This window comes from Parus major, chromosome 5 (genome assembly GCF_001522545.3).
Source record: "Parus major isolate Abel chromosome 5, Parus_major1.1, whole genome shotgun sequence".
Classification (NCBI taxonomy): Eukaryota; Metazoa; Chordata; class Aves; order Passeriformes; family Paridae; genus Parus; species Parus major.
In genome coordinates this window covers 45,962,846-45,977,281 of record NC_031774.1, presented here as the reverse complement: position 1 = coordinate 45,977,281, position 14,436 = coordinate 45,962,846, and the positions used below count along the sequence as shown (strand labels likewise).

The 14,436-nt window shown below is 40.8% G+C and overlaps 1 protein-coding gene across 3 annotated transcripts in view; it reads left to right on the top strand.

Annotated features, from left to right (window-relative positions):
- Window positions 1–310: 310 nt before the first annotated feature.
- The window catches only part of TC2N (tandem C2 domains, nuclear), a 31,986-nt gene continuing 17,860 nt past the window's right edge, over window positions 311–14,436 (top strand). Inside the window, exons 1-3 of one of the 3 annotated variants that reach the window (XM_015631718.3) lie at window positions 312–478; window positions 12,313–12,408; window positions 13,712–13,839. In XM_015631718.3, the coding sequence (XP_015487204.1) occupies window positions 13,773–13,839 (67 nt within the window). In that variant the 5' untranslated portion in view covers window positions 312–478; window positions 12,313–12,408; window positions 13,712–13,772. Of the gene's footprint in view, window positions 479–12,312; window positions 12,409–13,711; window positions 13,840–14,436 lie in introns of all 3 variants that reach the window. The other 2 variants (XM_015631721.3, XM_015631717.3) reach the window with 2 other exon arrangements.

Here is a 14,436-nt window from a genome sequence, read left to right as displayed (position 1 = left end):
ATTCTGAACCAATTTACTGTGTGTGATCGCTAAATTACCCTACAAACTCTGCACTCTAGTGGCAGGGGCTTTCTCACGTGTCCGTGTGAAGCCTAGCTTGACACGGATCCATATTCCAACTGGACACGCCGTTTTCTAAGAACATTGTGAAAAAAGCAAAAAATCGCTCTCTCTAAAACAGAAGCCTGGTCGTGCTTCTAGCAAAGCGAGGGGCAGCTCTGGCACCGACTTTGCAGGTGTCACGGTCCAGCAAGTGCCAAAGAAGAGTTACTGGCAGCCATTTGGAGGTGAGCTTGCCGCAGCGAGTAGCTGTGGTGAGGCGGGAGAGTCCCGAGGCTGCCGGGGAACTCCCCTTCCGCGATAGCGCTCGGTGAGTAAGCGCTGGGAGCGCACCTGGCCGGGCGGCCGGGCCGGGGCAGCGGCCAGGGGAGAGCGGCGGCGGCTCCGAAACGGAGGACACACGGAGCCCTCCCAGCAGGTACCGGGCCGGGCAGCGGGGGCCAGGGCAGGATCCCCGGCCGGGGGCAGGGACGTGCGGGCAGGGACGTGTGGGCTGCGGCCGCGAAGAGCAGGAGCTGCCCCGGCGGAGGCAGCCGTGTGTCTGCGCTTCCTATCGAGTGGCAGACTTTGGGAGATGTAGGCAGGTAGGAAAGTGGTAACTATCTCGAAGTACTGGGGAATTGAATCTTCGTATGAATTAGGTCCAAGGTTCAATTGTACTTAGAACAGTTTCAACGTGGTATTGCTGTATGAAAATGCCTTCTGAAGTTCAAATATTCCGTGTGAATTAACAGCTAAGTGTTGTCACAGGCCGGCGATAGCTAATTAGGTCATCTTCCCTAGGAACACTTCAAGTACTTAGAGATGTGGTTTAGCCGAAACTCCAAGGGAAGTTGTGAATATAGCTAGACAGTTTCCCTCCGCATGGGATGAAATTAGCGTCAGAAAACACATATTTACTGAAGTATGTCCTGCTGTATCCAAGAGCACTGCTAAAGCAGCAGGTATTGTAAGCTGTTTCAAGCTTGTCCTGTTTACCGTTGTTGAATGCATACCATGAAGCTGGATTCCTGGGTGTTTTGGATCACTCTGGTTGTTAAACAGCAATCTGAAATAAATACCATCTTTAATTAAACTGGTCTTGTAACTCTCCTTTGATGTGGAAACATGCCCGCTGTCTCATGTGATGCATTTCTCTAGATAAGAACGAAAAGGTCGATATTGTGACTGCTCCTACAATGCACACGTCCAGTCACTCTGCTGTAATTGTGCAGGAAAATAACAAGATCTCAGGATGTCCATCGGGCCACAGCTGTCAAGTGCCTTCCCATCTAAAAGATTCTGTGAGCACCTGCACCTTGGAGCTGGACCTTTGCCGTCCTAACCCTCAGTCTGTCTCTGATCTGTGCAGGCTCAGGCTTTTCCCAGTGATACTTGCTGAATGTACTGAGGTTTGCTGCTTTATGTGCCTTTAGTTTTTACAGTTGAGTGTCCAAGCTGTCCAGGCATCCAGAAATGAGGTATACCTTGATAAGTTCTTCTTGGAGAGTCCAAGTTTCTTTAGATAGCAGGGGATCAGGCCTACTTAAAAACCATGCAAGGGAATACATTGCCATGCCTTTTTTTTCCCTCTTCCTGTTATTTCTAGGTTTTGTCTATAGCTGTTAGACACATGTGAAGAATCAAGTTCTGATTTTGTATCTTTAATTTCTCAAGAGAGCACTAGACACATAAACCTTTGTGCTGTTCTGGGCTGGTGGTCTCTGGCTTCTTACTTATGAAACTTTCACCTTGTGTTCAGTATAGAAATATTCATTAGATGAGCTGTGATCTTACAACTTGGTGGCTAGGGCATGAATTCAGGAGTGGGGAAGTTTAATTTTTTTGTCCTTTTACCATCTGTATGCTAAATATTAAAATACATATTTGCTGAATACATGTGGTTAAGCAATACTTAATTTCAAGAGAATACATTTATTACTAAAGTGTCCCTTGATTCTTGCTAATACTCATAAAAATGATATCTACTAAAAACGTTGCACCCAGAGGGTATCTTGGACTTCAGAGATGTCACATGAATTCCACTGCCCTCCCCTGCACTTAATTTAGATGATGGATCCTCAGGTGATTAATCCCTCTTTCTTCTTATGCTGTAGAAAGAGTGAATGTGGGCAGGATTGCTCAGTCAGTCATGTGTGTGTGTGTGTGTAGGCTATTAATTTACAATGCTGGAAAAAAAGTTTAGGCACTGGTCTCTAACCTCAGGCTTAGTTGTTTGCCCTGTTTGTTCTGTCACTTGTTTAGTATCAGCTGGTTTGCTTTTCTCTCAGCCACTGCATCCTCTCGTGGGTGGTTTGGTTTCAGGTCTAAGTGACTCTAAATGCACTCCCCAGGACTGTGGCTTGGCTGTGAAATGGGCAGTCCTGCTCTGGCCCCCTGTTTTCCCCCTGCATTCTGACCCCACCTTGTGCAGTCAACCACAGGAAGAGTTGGAAAACTACTTTTTTTTAAGGAAAAAAAAAAAAAAAAGTTTGTTTATTTTGGTCATTTAATTTTGTATCTAATCAGTGAGCTGGGCCAACTCACCATGCAGCTGTGTGTTTACTGGGTCCTGCAGGAATGGCTGTTGGCAAGGCAGGGATGAACAGCCCCCCCAGTAGCAGCCAGCCCTTTAAGCAAGATCAGGACAGGCAGATGCAGCCCCCATGTGTGGTGGGCAGAGCCAGAGGACCTGTTTTATCAGAGCAGCCTCAACTAGGAAGCCAAGCTTAGGCTAGCTTAGGCCTTCTGTCTTTGTGTCTCTCCTATCTGCTGTGGCTTATACCAGAAGTACACTTTAACTCTGGTGAATCATTTATTGAACTTTTTTTTGCTTGATGAAGATGCTATTTACTTCATTTACTGACTTTTATGTGATGCATATCATAACTTATTGCTCCCCTCTTTGGACTCTTGTTAAATTTTATAAAATAATGGCTTTGTTTACTCTGAATTTCTATCTCCCCAGATACCTTAAATCTGGTAAATATTCTCTCTAATCTAAGTAGGACAACACCCAATCTCTGTCAGCAGAGAACTTAAGCTCACCCTTTAAAGTGAAAGGCAGAGCAAGCTCTGACTTGAAGTAAAACAGTCTCTGAGTTAAGCCATGTTGTCATTCTAGTTAGTAATGCTGCTCAAGCTCCATCAGAATGATTGATTATGCAGGGAGAAGTTAGACTGATAGCCTTTTGCAGCCAGGATGGATCTTCACATCTAAACTGAGAAGCCTCATGTGGGAAGAGGTTCAAGCCCTGGGGTGCCTCAAGTTTCCCTGTGTTCCATTATATTTTTTAATGATCTTAATACATGAAACCTCACAGAATTGTCGAGGATACTTGTCTTAAGCTTAGTATGAGTATTTGTTTGCCTGTCATTGCAGCTGAAGTTTGCACTTATTCAGTGCCAAAAAAAAAATTATGTCGTCAATCTGGTGCTTATCTTTCCTGTAAATTGTACCCTGGTGATTTTGCTTTGAATCTTTGTTTTCCAGTGATCTAATAGCAAGACTTAAACTGGAGAGAACAGATAATTAGGTCCCAAATGAAGGGTGTTGATGTTTGGGGGGTCCTTGTGGTCATTGCAATGGCCTGAAGAGTGAGTTCTGGAGATGCTCTTTTGGCAATTAAACCAGCTTTAAAATCCAAAAAACACAGTCTATAAGGACTGTGTGTCCCAGTGACTTTGAAACCTCCCTGACACTCCATTAATTTAGCACCTATGCTTTGGAGCCTGGAAGCTGGCTTTAGCCGGTGCCGGATGCTGCGGCCTGGGCAGGGGCTGTGTGCTCCGGGCACTGTGCTGGGCCCCGTCCGCAGAGCGCGGGGGCTCTCAATGCACACGAAACTGCCTGGCTTCTGTGGGACAGCCTCATCATCAGAGCTGGGGAGCCCTTCTCCCTGCAGGAATTCAACCCCTCTCCACTGAGCTCTCGGACCTCTGCATGGAGGGGGCTGGATGTGGCCTTGCCCACCCTGCTTGTCGAAGCTGGGTCAGGTGGTTCATGTGGCCAGAGATGGCCCAGCCCTTGGCCAGGACTTGAGAGAGGCTGGAGAGGGCAGGGAAATGCGAGGCTGTGGCAGAATTCCCTTTATAAAGTTCAGGCCTGCAGTCAGTCCACTGTGTTTGTATGTCTTCCAGTCAGGAAAGCACCTGCCATGCAGAGAGGGGGGTTAGTCAGGATAAGGTTTAAAAGTCACTTGAGCAGTGCCTTCGTGGTTAGTGGTGAACTGATACAAAAGCAAGTTTTGTCTCCTGTTTCTGAAAGAAATTCTGTTGTTTAGTACTTCTAAGAGACAACAAAACATTCTCAAGACCAGTTTAATTTTTCAATAGGGGGAAATTCTTAAAATTTTAATTCTGTGTTGATTTTGTTGGGGCTTTTTTTCTCTATGTTTTACTTTTGCAAAAGGGAGTTGTCTGCATCTAGATTGGGAGCTCTATTTGACTTTCCCATACAGGTTCTCCTCAGCAGTGATTAGAGCTGCAAAAAAATTTCTTCCATAAAGCCTTAATAAAACAACATAATCTGCCTAAATTACTCTGACTTTCATTCTATTAAGTGGTATATGTACTTCCAGATCTAGTTTCACCAGTGTGTGAAATCATGGGTCCAAAATCTCTTAGGAAGAGTGTTGATTCTCAACCCAATAAGATTTTAAGAAAAAAACATACATTTATGGTGTAGCTGTTGTTCACTGTGCTGTTAAACAATTCTCTCCTAAGGGAAAACAGGGAATGGTAGCTTCATGCTGCCAACTTCTGCTCTCAGGACCTCTGTCTTCTCAGAAGGGAGCAAAGCCCCACCACCGTGTCCCAGAGCTATAGCAGCATTTGGCCAATAATGATTGGGGTCATAGATACTGCCATTAAATTGAAACAGTTTTGATTAGCGCTGTTTCTCCCCATGTCTGTGCAAACTCCTTGAAAAATGCCTCTGTTACACAATGCCTGGTTACCACTCATCTGGCTGGGCAGCTGCCAACAACTCCAGCCAGTACAGCTCTCTGAGAGGCACTGCTGGGGCTGTTAAAGTGGTTCTGGGTTCCTGGTCTGGGTGGATTTAATGCAAAAAGTAATAAATAGTTGTACTTTATAAGGACAGTATCCTTCTGGACTTCTATTTCAGTGTGTGTTTAGGCAGCTTCCTGAGCTCAGTACACATGCCCTGCAGAGCCATACTCCCAATCTGGTTTGGATTTGAATTATTTAAGATCAGTTTCCATTTCCTGTTCTTGATTCATTCATTTAACCTGTTTGCATATATGAAATGTACTTAACTCACCTTTCCTTTCTGAATCTCAGACATAGTCTTTTAGCTTTCATCTACACAACCTACATGTTTGCTTCCTCTCACCACTGTGTAACTGGTTCTGCAGTGACACCATGGAGCAGAACTGCTGAACAGGGAATCCTCGCCCATTGGAAACTCCATAATTGATGGGCTTTTTGTTTTCATCATGAAACAGGATAATAATTATGTGTAACATAGCTATTTAAAAACTGCTTCACCTAAAACAAAGCAATAGATGTGTGTGTCTGTGTGTATGTGAAGAAATTGTCCATCTTCACTCTTGTTTTAATGGTAATGAAACTATTTTTCCATGCAAAACTGCTCAAGTTTCTTCTTTTCTTTTTTTTTTTTTTTTTTTTTTTTTTTTTTTTTTCCCAAATATACAGAAGAGCTATTTACATTAGCTGTCTGGATGTTAGATGTGTATACATGTGTTTTCTGTATGGCTCTGTGGTCATGGCAGAGGCTGAGGAGTCCTAATGCCATTTAATGCTCTTTTTCAGTGTTGCATTGAGTTGGTTTCCAAGGGCCATCTTTTCAAAACTAGACACATTTAGCCATGTTAGGGAACTCCACAGGCAGATGCTCTTGCCTAAAATACCTTCTTCTTGGCTGTCCTGTTGAAAAATGAATCCAGATGTTTCCAGTTTTCTTTGGTATCAGAACTATAGAAGGACTGCTGACAGTTCTATTTTTGTGGCTTCTTGGCATTAACAGCAAAAAGAGAAAAAATATGGATTAAAACCTGACACAGAATACATAAAGTCTTAAGTTAGATTATAAAGTAACAATTGGTGATTGTGATTTGTTCCTAATCTGCTTAGAGTAAAGGACTTATCTTATGTTGAATTCTTTCCATGTCCTCATCAAAAGCCAAGTTCTTTTTACAGATATTTTAGTCTCTTCAGCTTTCTTTTCTGGTGTCCTGACTTCAACTCTTGCTTTGCCGTTTTCCATCTGAATCCAGAAAGGTCTGCAGTTCAACATAATGGATTTATTCTTTTGTGTTTACTGCCCCAGTACATACAATATTATACATTCTTGTCCAAGTCAGTGAATTTATCTTCAGTTCGCAGGAACAGTGTTGTCAGATCAGTAATTGGAGGAATTGGTTACTTGCCTAATGCAACATTAGGAAGAAACACTATATCAACTTTTACAGCCCAGAGCACAGGGGATTCAGCATATTAAAATCCCAAGTTTTAAGCTTTGTGGTGGGATAGATTTATAATGTTTCCTTCTTAATTCAAATATAAATCTCACACAAGAAAAACTGGTTCAGATTTATGGAAATTTTTTATTTTGGCCATTGTAAATTATATTATTAATGTTTTGCATGCTGGGGTAGGATTGGATTAAGTCTGCATTTAAGGGCTGCAGGTGCAAGGCTGCAGCGCTAAACCAGAGGCAGGGTGTCCCTGGGGCCCCTGTCAGAAGGACAACTTTGGATCCTGTACTTGTGCCAGGGTTTGTTCCCCTTCTCTGAGGGGTGCCTGAAAAGCAGAAGCAGTTGTTCCTGTAGCACAATAGCTCAAGCACACACACCTGCTCAGCTTTATTTTTCTTTGGGGAAGTAGGCAGGAGCAATGAGTTCTTTTCTGTGATGTACTCTGCTGCTCTGTGCCTGGGCTCTGTGTGCAGATGTGCTGAAAGCCACTTGGCCTCCTCCAGGCTGGAGCCCTGGGAAGAAGCAGCTGCTGAGCTGAATGAGACCACAGCTAGATTGCACAAGTGATCTTTAGGGTTCAGCTCAGGGCCTGAACAAAGAGAGACATACATTAGATCATCTTTGTCTGGGCAGAGGAGCTGGAAGGAGAAGCTGGAGTGGGACACAGCATGTTCTCTCAAAAGTGCATGTGGGAAGATGTGGCTGCTCCAGGAGAAGTTTCTGCCCTGGCACAATTAGAGCTAGACCTCATTGGCAGGAGAAATGCAAAGCAGCTCTTGGGCTCACAGTGAGCTCTGCTTTTACTGCTATGACAGCACCTAAGCTAAGAACTGATCTCTGAGGTGCTTTTCTTTCTCTCAAAAGAAGCTTGTTGTAGTTAAAGAATATTTTTGTACAGTTGTCACATCCTGACAATTAGCAGTAACGTATTAAGCACTGCTGCTGATTACGAGAGTTTTAAACTTTGCCTGCAACTGTTACCTGTAGGAGAGCCCAGCAAACAGTATCTTACCTGGCTGCTATGGCAGTCACCCAAGGGAGTGTGGAGATGCTGTCTGCAGGCTCCCAACTTCCTCATCTTCTTCACTTGTTCAAAATACAGTCAGAAGGATGCCAAGCCAATTGTGGACTGGTAACAGTTCAGAATGTCAATACAGTGCTGTGAGAGTGAGAGCAATATTTTACTTACAAGTGTTATTAAATGAAATATTTTCTCACTTTAGATTATCTTGTTATACTGTGGAGTCTGAGATGGATAGTTCCTGGAGATAGAGTTAAAATATTAGTAGTGAAGGAAATTACTTATTGTAATATTTTCTGAAATAAAAACTATTTTTGTTTGTTTTTGCTGAAGTTGCTGAGTGTAGTGCAGCTGTAACTTGTTGAAAACCAGTGGTAACAGAAGCTGAGGGGAGTGGGACAAGGGCTCATAATGGGCCTCTTGGTCTTCAAAAGAAAAATTCTGCTTTAGCAAACTATAAGTGAATGAGAGGAGGTTGCAGCACAGGGCTGTGACAGGTCAGACCCATGAACTGTTCCGTTCCATTTCCTGTTTTTGTGATCAGTGAGAGGAACATGTAAAACTTCCCCTGATGGGCTGCTGTGTCATCATTTACCAGCATGGGAAGGTGCTTCCTGAGCCAGGCAGTTGGTGGTTTGTTTGCATCATGGAGTGTGACTTTACCATCTATTTCTGTTACCTGATTCAACTGCTTAAACAACACTGGGAGCCACTTTGCCCAAGGCAGGCTGTGCAATGGTCTGTCATAAAATCTCCATCAGCTAAACTAGGTTAATGATGCATGGTCTTCTCTTCAGTTTTAAATATGTAATTGCACTTTTTTTTTTCATTTGCTGGACTAAGAGAGTTTTGCCTCTCTTCATTATGTTTCTGTTGAATTGTTTGTAAGATGTGTCTCACAAGAATGTCTTTCTGGTTGTGTCCTTCAAAAGCCTTCTCATACCTTCTTTTTCTGTTGTGTTATTTCAGCATCTTCTTTTTGATCCACTGTTTTTAGGGTGAAATCCCTTTTTTTTTCCACTCACAAAAAAAGAGAAAGCCTCACATTATCTTAATTTCCTTGGAAGGCAGAAGAAGCAGAACAATCTCTGCATGCAAATTTCCAGGGCTTTTGTGCTCTTCCAAGAGTTGTGGCTACAAGCAGAGAAGGAGGGTGTATGTATGCATACACACCCCCCATAGTTATTGCAGAGATCACTGTTGTGGAGTTCTTCCAGAAATAGGTATAGAAAGGAGCTTCTTATCACACACCTGATAGGTGTGTGTTGGCATGACATTTTTGTTTCCTTTTTTTTTTCAATCTCACAGACATCCTGCTACTGCTGAAGTTTATAATGAATAGGAATGCAAGTTGTGTCCTCTCTTTCCCCATGCTCAGATGCACCTGAGGTACCTGTCTCTTCTGTGTGGGCACTACAAGTCAGGTCTGCCTACAGTCCCCAAAAAAACCAGTTGTTTTTTGTTTTTAAACTGTGGGCTTTATGTCTTTGGTAAGTGTATGTGGGTACATGTGCTGTTCTTGCTGCTGTAGTAGCAAAGTACCTGGAGGCAAATGTCTCAAAACCACTGAGGCTGTTTTACTAGTATTGGCCAGTTTTGAGATGTGGTGGCCATCAGCCACCCCTCTTCAGATGAAGAGCTGTGCTGAGAGGGGTGCACAGCTCCCAGACACTCTCCCAGAAGCAAAACCACAAAACAACTGGCTGTGGAAGTTAAGCCTTAAGCAGCATCTGCACCATCAAAAGATAATCCATCTGACCTCCATCAGAAGCAGCTTTTGCTGTGCTCTTGTTAAACATCTGGAGACCTGAGCTGGTGCTGTTATGCTCTCTGAAGGATTTCTGCGACTGGGACTGAGTGCATCTTCTGGATCCGAAAGGCAGAAAGTCACAGGGTAGCATAAGAGGTATGATAAACTGGGTGTTTGGCTGAGGTGTGAATTAGCAAGATTGAGCTCACTTTCTCCAGGGGGCAGATCCTCATACATTGCAAAGTGTCCTGGCTCCACTGGGGCTCATGGAGTTGTAGACGCTTATGTCATTCGAAGATCTGTCCCAAATGTTTTATAACAACTGATGATCCCTATTTCTGGATATTTTGTTTTACACATCCTGTGTGTGAGAACTTATTGCTGCTAGAATTTTGCTATGGTATGCTTCTAAAATGCAGATCTGAGAATGTGTTGTTTACATTTATGACTGGCCATAAATCTCAAAATGTTTGAAACCACTGGTTTAGCCAGCTTTCCCTGTTTGAGGACAGCTATTTCACCTTTGTTTCTATTGTGTAGTTGTGAATGTGTTACCTGTTCAACTCCTATGGAGCACAGTTGTGACTAAATACAGTAAAATTCATTGGCAACCTGCAGTCTTGTTGCAAAACACCCTTTCCTTGTAAGGCAGTAAAGACCTGACATTTCTTCTCAGTCTGCTTTCAGCTTTTAATATTTAATATTGCGATCATCCGTTTTCTATCGTGTTCTTTTTATTTAATGAGTTGTTGGAAATATTTACTTTCTTCTTCAAACATCTCTGTCTTGTAAGCATTCTGGAGGCATTTGGAACTAAAGTCTTTGATACTCTGGTTATCTGTTTTTAGCTCAGTCAAAATTTCTATCAGAGGAATCTGGAAATAATTAAGATAATTTATGTTTTCCATCTAAACTCATTAAAATAATAGTTCTTATAATCCTCTAGGTTCAGTGTATGTGTGTGGTTAGGTTTTAAACTGCTGTTTCCAGGATGTTCTAATAAGTTTGGCTCTCCTTTTGCCTTAGTGTGGAAGTACTCTTGCTGAGTTACTTTTGCTTATCTTACTTTGGCTTAATACTGGGAAGAAAGAAATTAAATGGCTTACCAAATTTGGTGAAAAATACCAAGAAAGAGAGAATTTTACACAAGAGTGACAAGATCTGGGTTCAGTTCCCTCTTCTGCAACCTGATTTTTCTGTTTATTTATATGAAAATGAGGGGAAATTCTCTTTTTCCCCATCGTTTTGTCAGTCTAGAATCTCATAAATGGAGGATGTCCTTGTTATGTACATTGCCTAACAAAAACTGACCCCAAAAAGTAGAGATAGTATCAAGGAGTCTTAACTTCTTGTTGAAATGGATAACATTGCTGGGAAGTCAGTACTTCTTTGGGATTTGGTGGTGCACCTAAAGAATATCTCTACGGTTCTAGTTTATTTCATAAATATAATCCGAAATAAATTCATTTTAGTACAACCTTTTAACAACTGTTAAATTGTACACTGAGGATTTTTGGGTAGCCAATACCAGCAAAAGGATCTGGCATGTGGGATAAGTTTAACCTTTGATAGAAATGTCAACTTCTGTCAAGATCATAAAATACTTGCTTAGTCTTCTACAATGTTTTTGTTTATTTTCAGTTAATAAAATATACAACAGAACCTGCTATATTTCTTTCTCTCCCACATGGTTAAGAGAAAACTTTTGCATGCAGTGAAAGTTGTATAAATAACTGTAGGCAGCTTGGAAAATACAGATACAAGAAAATACATTAACTGGGAGCCAAGCCATCTAATTTACTGCCAGGATTGCTCAAACCAAAAAAAAAACCCCAATATTTATCACGGTAGCTTAATTAAGTGAATTAAAACTTTTGAAAGTAATTGAGACCATCATGTTGTGATTCTATGAACAAAGCTAAGTGCTCTAAGCAGAATGAGGGAGCACTGTGTCTAAATGCCCTGTCCCTCAGCAAATGCAGTCATTTTTTTTGTAATGTGGCTGTGGTGTAAGTCTAGGGATCCAAGTGCAAGGTTCGTCACTGAAACCATTACATTTTCAAGCTTAAAGAAGTGTAAACAGTGTTCTAGTCTCCTAGTCATGGAACTTTCTTCTCAAACTCCTACAATTAAGCTAAAACTGAAATGGAGGCTCTAATATGTGTCTATATACTTTGGCATCCATTGTTGATATTTTGCCTTGCCTATTGCTAAAGAGCAATCTCTAATCCTAACTCTTCTTTACAGTAAGCAGTAATGAATTGCTTTATATTTGTCTTTAGATAGAAGAAAAATGTTTGAACATTTGCATATTGATAAATGGGGAAAAAATATAATGGTTAAAGACTATCACAGCTGACTTGGCATTACTGTGAAAGACATGGTCTTTTTTAATGATAGAAGAACAGGAGGTGTAGAACTCCTTTATGACTGTTAAATTCTCAATACCCATACGAAGCCCTTTCTTTCTAGGTAAGGCACTCACCCCTGTGAAGGAAAGGCAGCTGCTTGTGACAGATGATTTCCATTTGTTTATTTGCTCACATTAATTGTTCCAAGTAAACAATTCCCTACCAGGAACAAAATTTTCTCTGATGCAAAAAAAAAAAATTCTACTTTATGTAGATAGAAAGTAGGCCTGTGCTAACATTTTGGTTTCTTCAAAACTGCTACCAGTTTCTTCAAAACTTACTACCAGCAGTAGCAAATAAATTCAATCTGGACATTTTGAGATAAAAGTCTGTTTTGCCTGTGCAAACTGCCACTGAGGCTTAGATACCATTGTTGCAAAGCTTAGAGCAAACAGAGCAGCTGTTTCAGTCCAGTTTAAACATGGTGAACAAGAGTGAAGCATATTAACTCCAGCTGTGTACTGATAACAGATGGGAAGGAAAATCACTGCAAGGGAACCCAAAGTAAATTAGCAGCCTTAGCTATCATGAGTATGCCTCCAAGGGAGGAGCAGCAGTGAAAATCTGGTCATTAGAACCATGGAGAATTTAATAAGAAATTCTCATGCCTCCTTTTGTGCTTCTGTAAAGATGCAGAGCGGGTTCTGGAGCTGGTGGCATTGCCTCTGAAGATTTTTGATGCAGATCTCATGCTGTACTTACATCATGGACAATTTTAAGATGAAGGCAAGTACTGAGAGAGGAATTCTGTGCAAAGTAATGGTGTTTGAGTTAGAGGATGCATCCATAGCTTAGTATCTCCACTTGAGATCTACAGAATTTGAGGGGCTTTTAATGCAAGAAAAAATCTGGGGACTATTACAGTTATTTCCATAGACTTTTTGTGATTTTCTAGCTGTCTTTGACTCTACAAAGAAAATCAGGGTACCATTCAAGCTGTAGCAGGAATTGTTTCTGTGTTGGTACACAGATGCTTTCAGAAATTTCTTGTAATTGAAATAGCTAAGCAAACATGTCCATTTTTCATTTTTTGGTAAAACTACATGTTTTCTTTGTGCTTTCCCCCTCTATCTTACTTGTTGTCTTCCCCATCCCTTCAAACTATGTTCATGTTCTGTTTGGTGTCTTCTAATCTTCATTATGTTAGAATTGTTTCTCGGGTATGTTCTCCTGAGAACCTTGTGCACTTTAGGTGGATGTAAAAGGACTAGACTTAGACAGCTGAAGTTTTGGACAGGAGGCAGTGCAGCTGTCTATGTCTCTCTGAAAAGAGAACGTAAGGATATGAATAAAGACATTTAAATGAGGTCAGTTAGCATTGTCATAAAGTTCTTATAATGTTAACCAGCTGTTAGAGACTTGTTCTCATTCTTTTGTAGATTACATATCTCTTATTTTGCTGTAAGTCAGTGTGTTTTATTTCTGTGTGCACAGCAAACAATTATATAATAAACCAGGTCTTCAGTTTCATGTGTATACAATTATGAGAAAGCAGTAGTTTCTCAAAGAAGGCAATTTTGGCATCATTTATAAAGCCTGTTTTCAAGTTAAAAGTATGGAATATGTCGAGTAAAAAATGTAAACATATATAGATGTATGTGAAAATATTAGGGGAGAGAAAGAGAATAGGAGAAACATGAACAAGGGGAACAATTAAAAACACATCTTGAAAATTATTTGACAATACCATGTCAAAACAGCTGTAAAGCTGAGTAAACTCCAAAGCCCAGTGGCACACACAAACACAAGGAGAATTCTAGTGTTCCCAAAAAACAGGGACCTGTCTGAGTGGATCACTGAAAGTATTTGAATGCCATATGTTAAAATTCTCTCCATCCTTGTGCTTTTATATAAAAGGGATTCTTCTCAGTGAGAGAAATCTGATTACTCTGATCCTTTTATGGCTGAAGTAACTTTCTGATTGATCCTGCAACTGTGTAGAAAAAGCAATTACATATTAAATAGCTGATACGGCATTCTGATTTCACTTACTCCCATCTACTATGGTTTTTTTGATTGTGTTTTTCAGGTTTGATAGCTGCACTGGATCACTGACTGAGGTTCCCCTCTAAATTATAACACTGAAAACAATGGCAACAGAATGTATAAAAACCTGCTGTAAACTGTGTTTCTGCATGGACAAGGAAAAAGATGATCGTGAGTATCTGACGTAATGAAGGTTTAATAAAAGTTTTGCTGTTTTGTTAGTAATGAGATTTCCCATTAATAAAATGACTGTGTTACCCCTGATAAACTTGATTTCTCTTACAACATCCAAAATTCTTTCCATACCTCCACTTGGAGATTGAACACATGCTTGTTAGTATTATGAATTGGAACTGAGAAATAACACTTGTCTGAAATCTGCTCCTTGCAGTCTAGAACACTGTCCAAAAAAGTCAGCTTTTTTACCCAAGGTTGTGTAAAGGTCTTATATCTTTCAAACTCTCAGAATCTGAATTTTTTTTATTAATTTTTTGAACTCTGTGGATATTTTTAACTCTGTTAGGATTTTCTTTGGTGTCTTATTTGTTTGAAGAACTCTTTTATGATACAAGTGTAGCTCCTATGAAAATTCACTTAAGAAGAAGGTATAAATATATTGCTTGGGAAATAAAGAGTTTGGGTCAGTACAGGTGTCAGGGGGATTAATATCTTTTCCTGATGCTGGTTCTGAATGCTGTAAAACTGAATACTAGCAGCTGTTAAGTAATGTATCAAGCAGAGAAACTATTAAATAAAAGAGATCTGTTC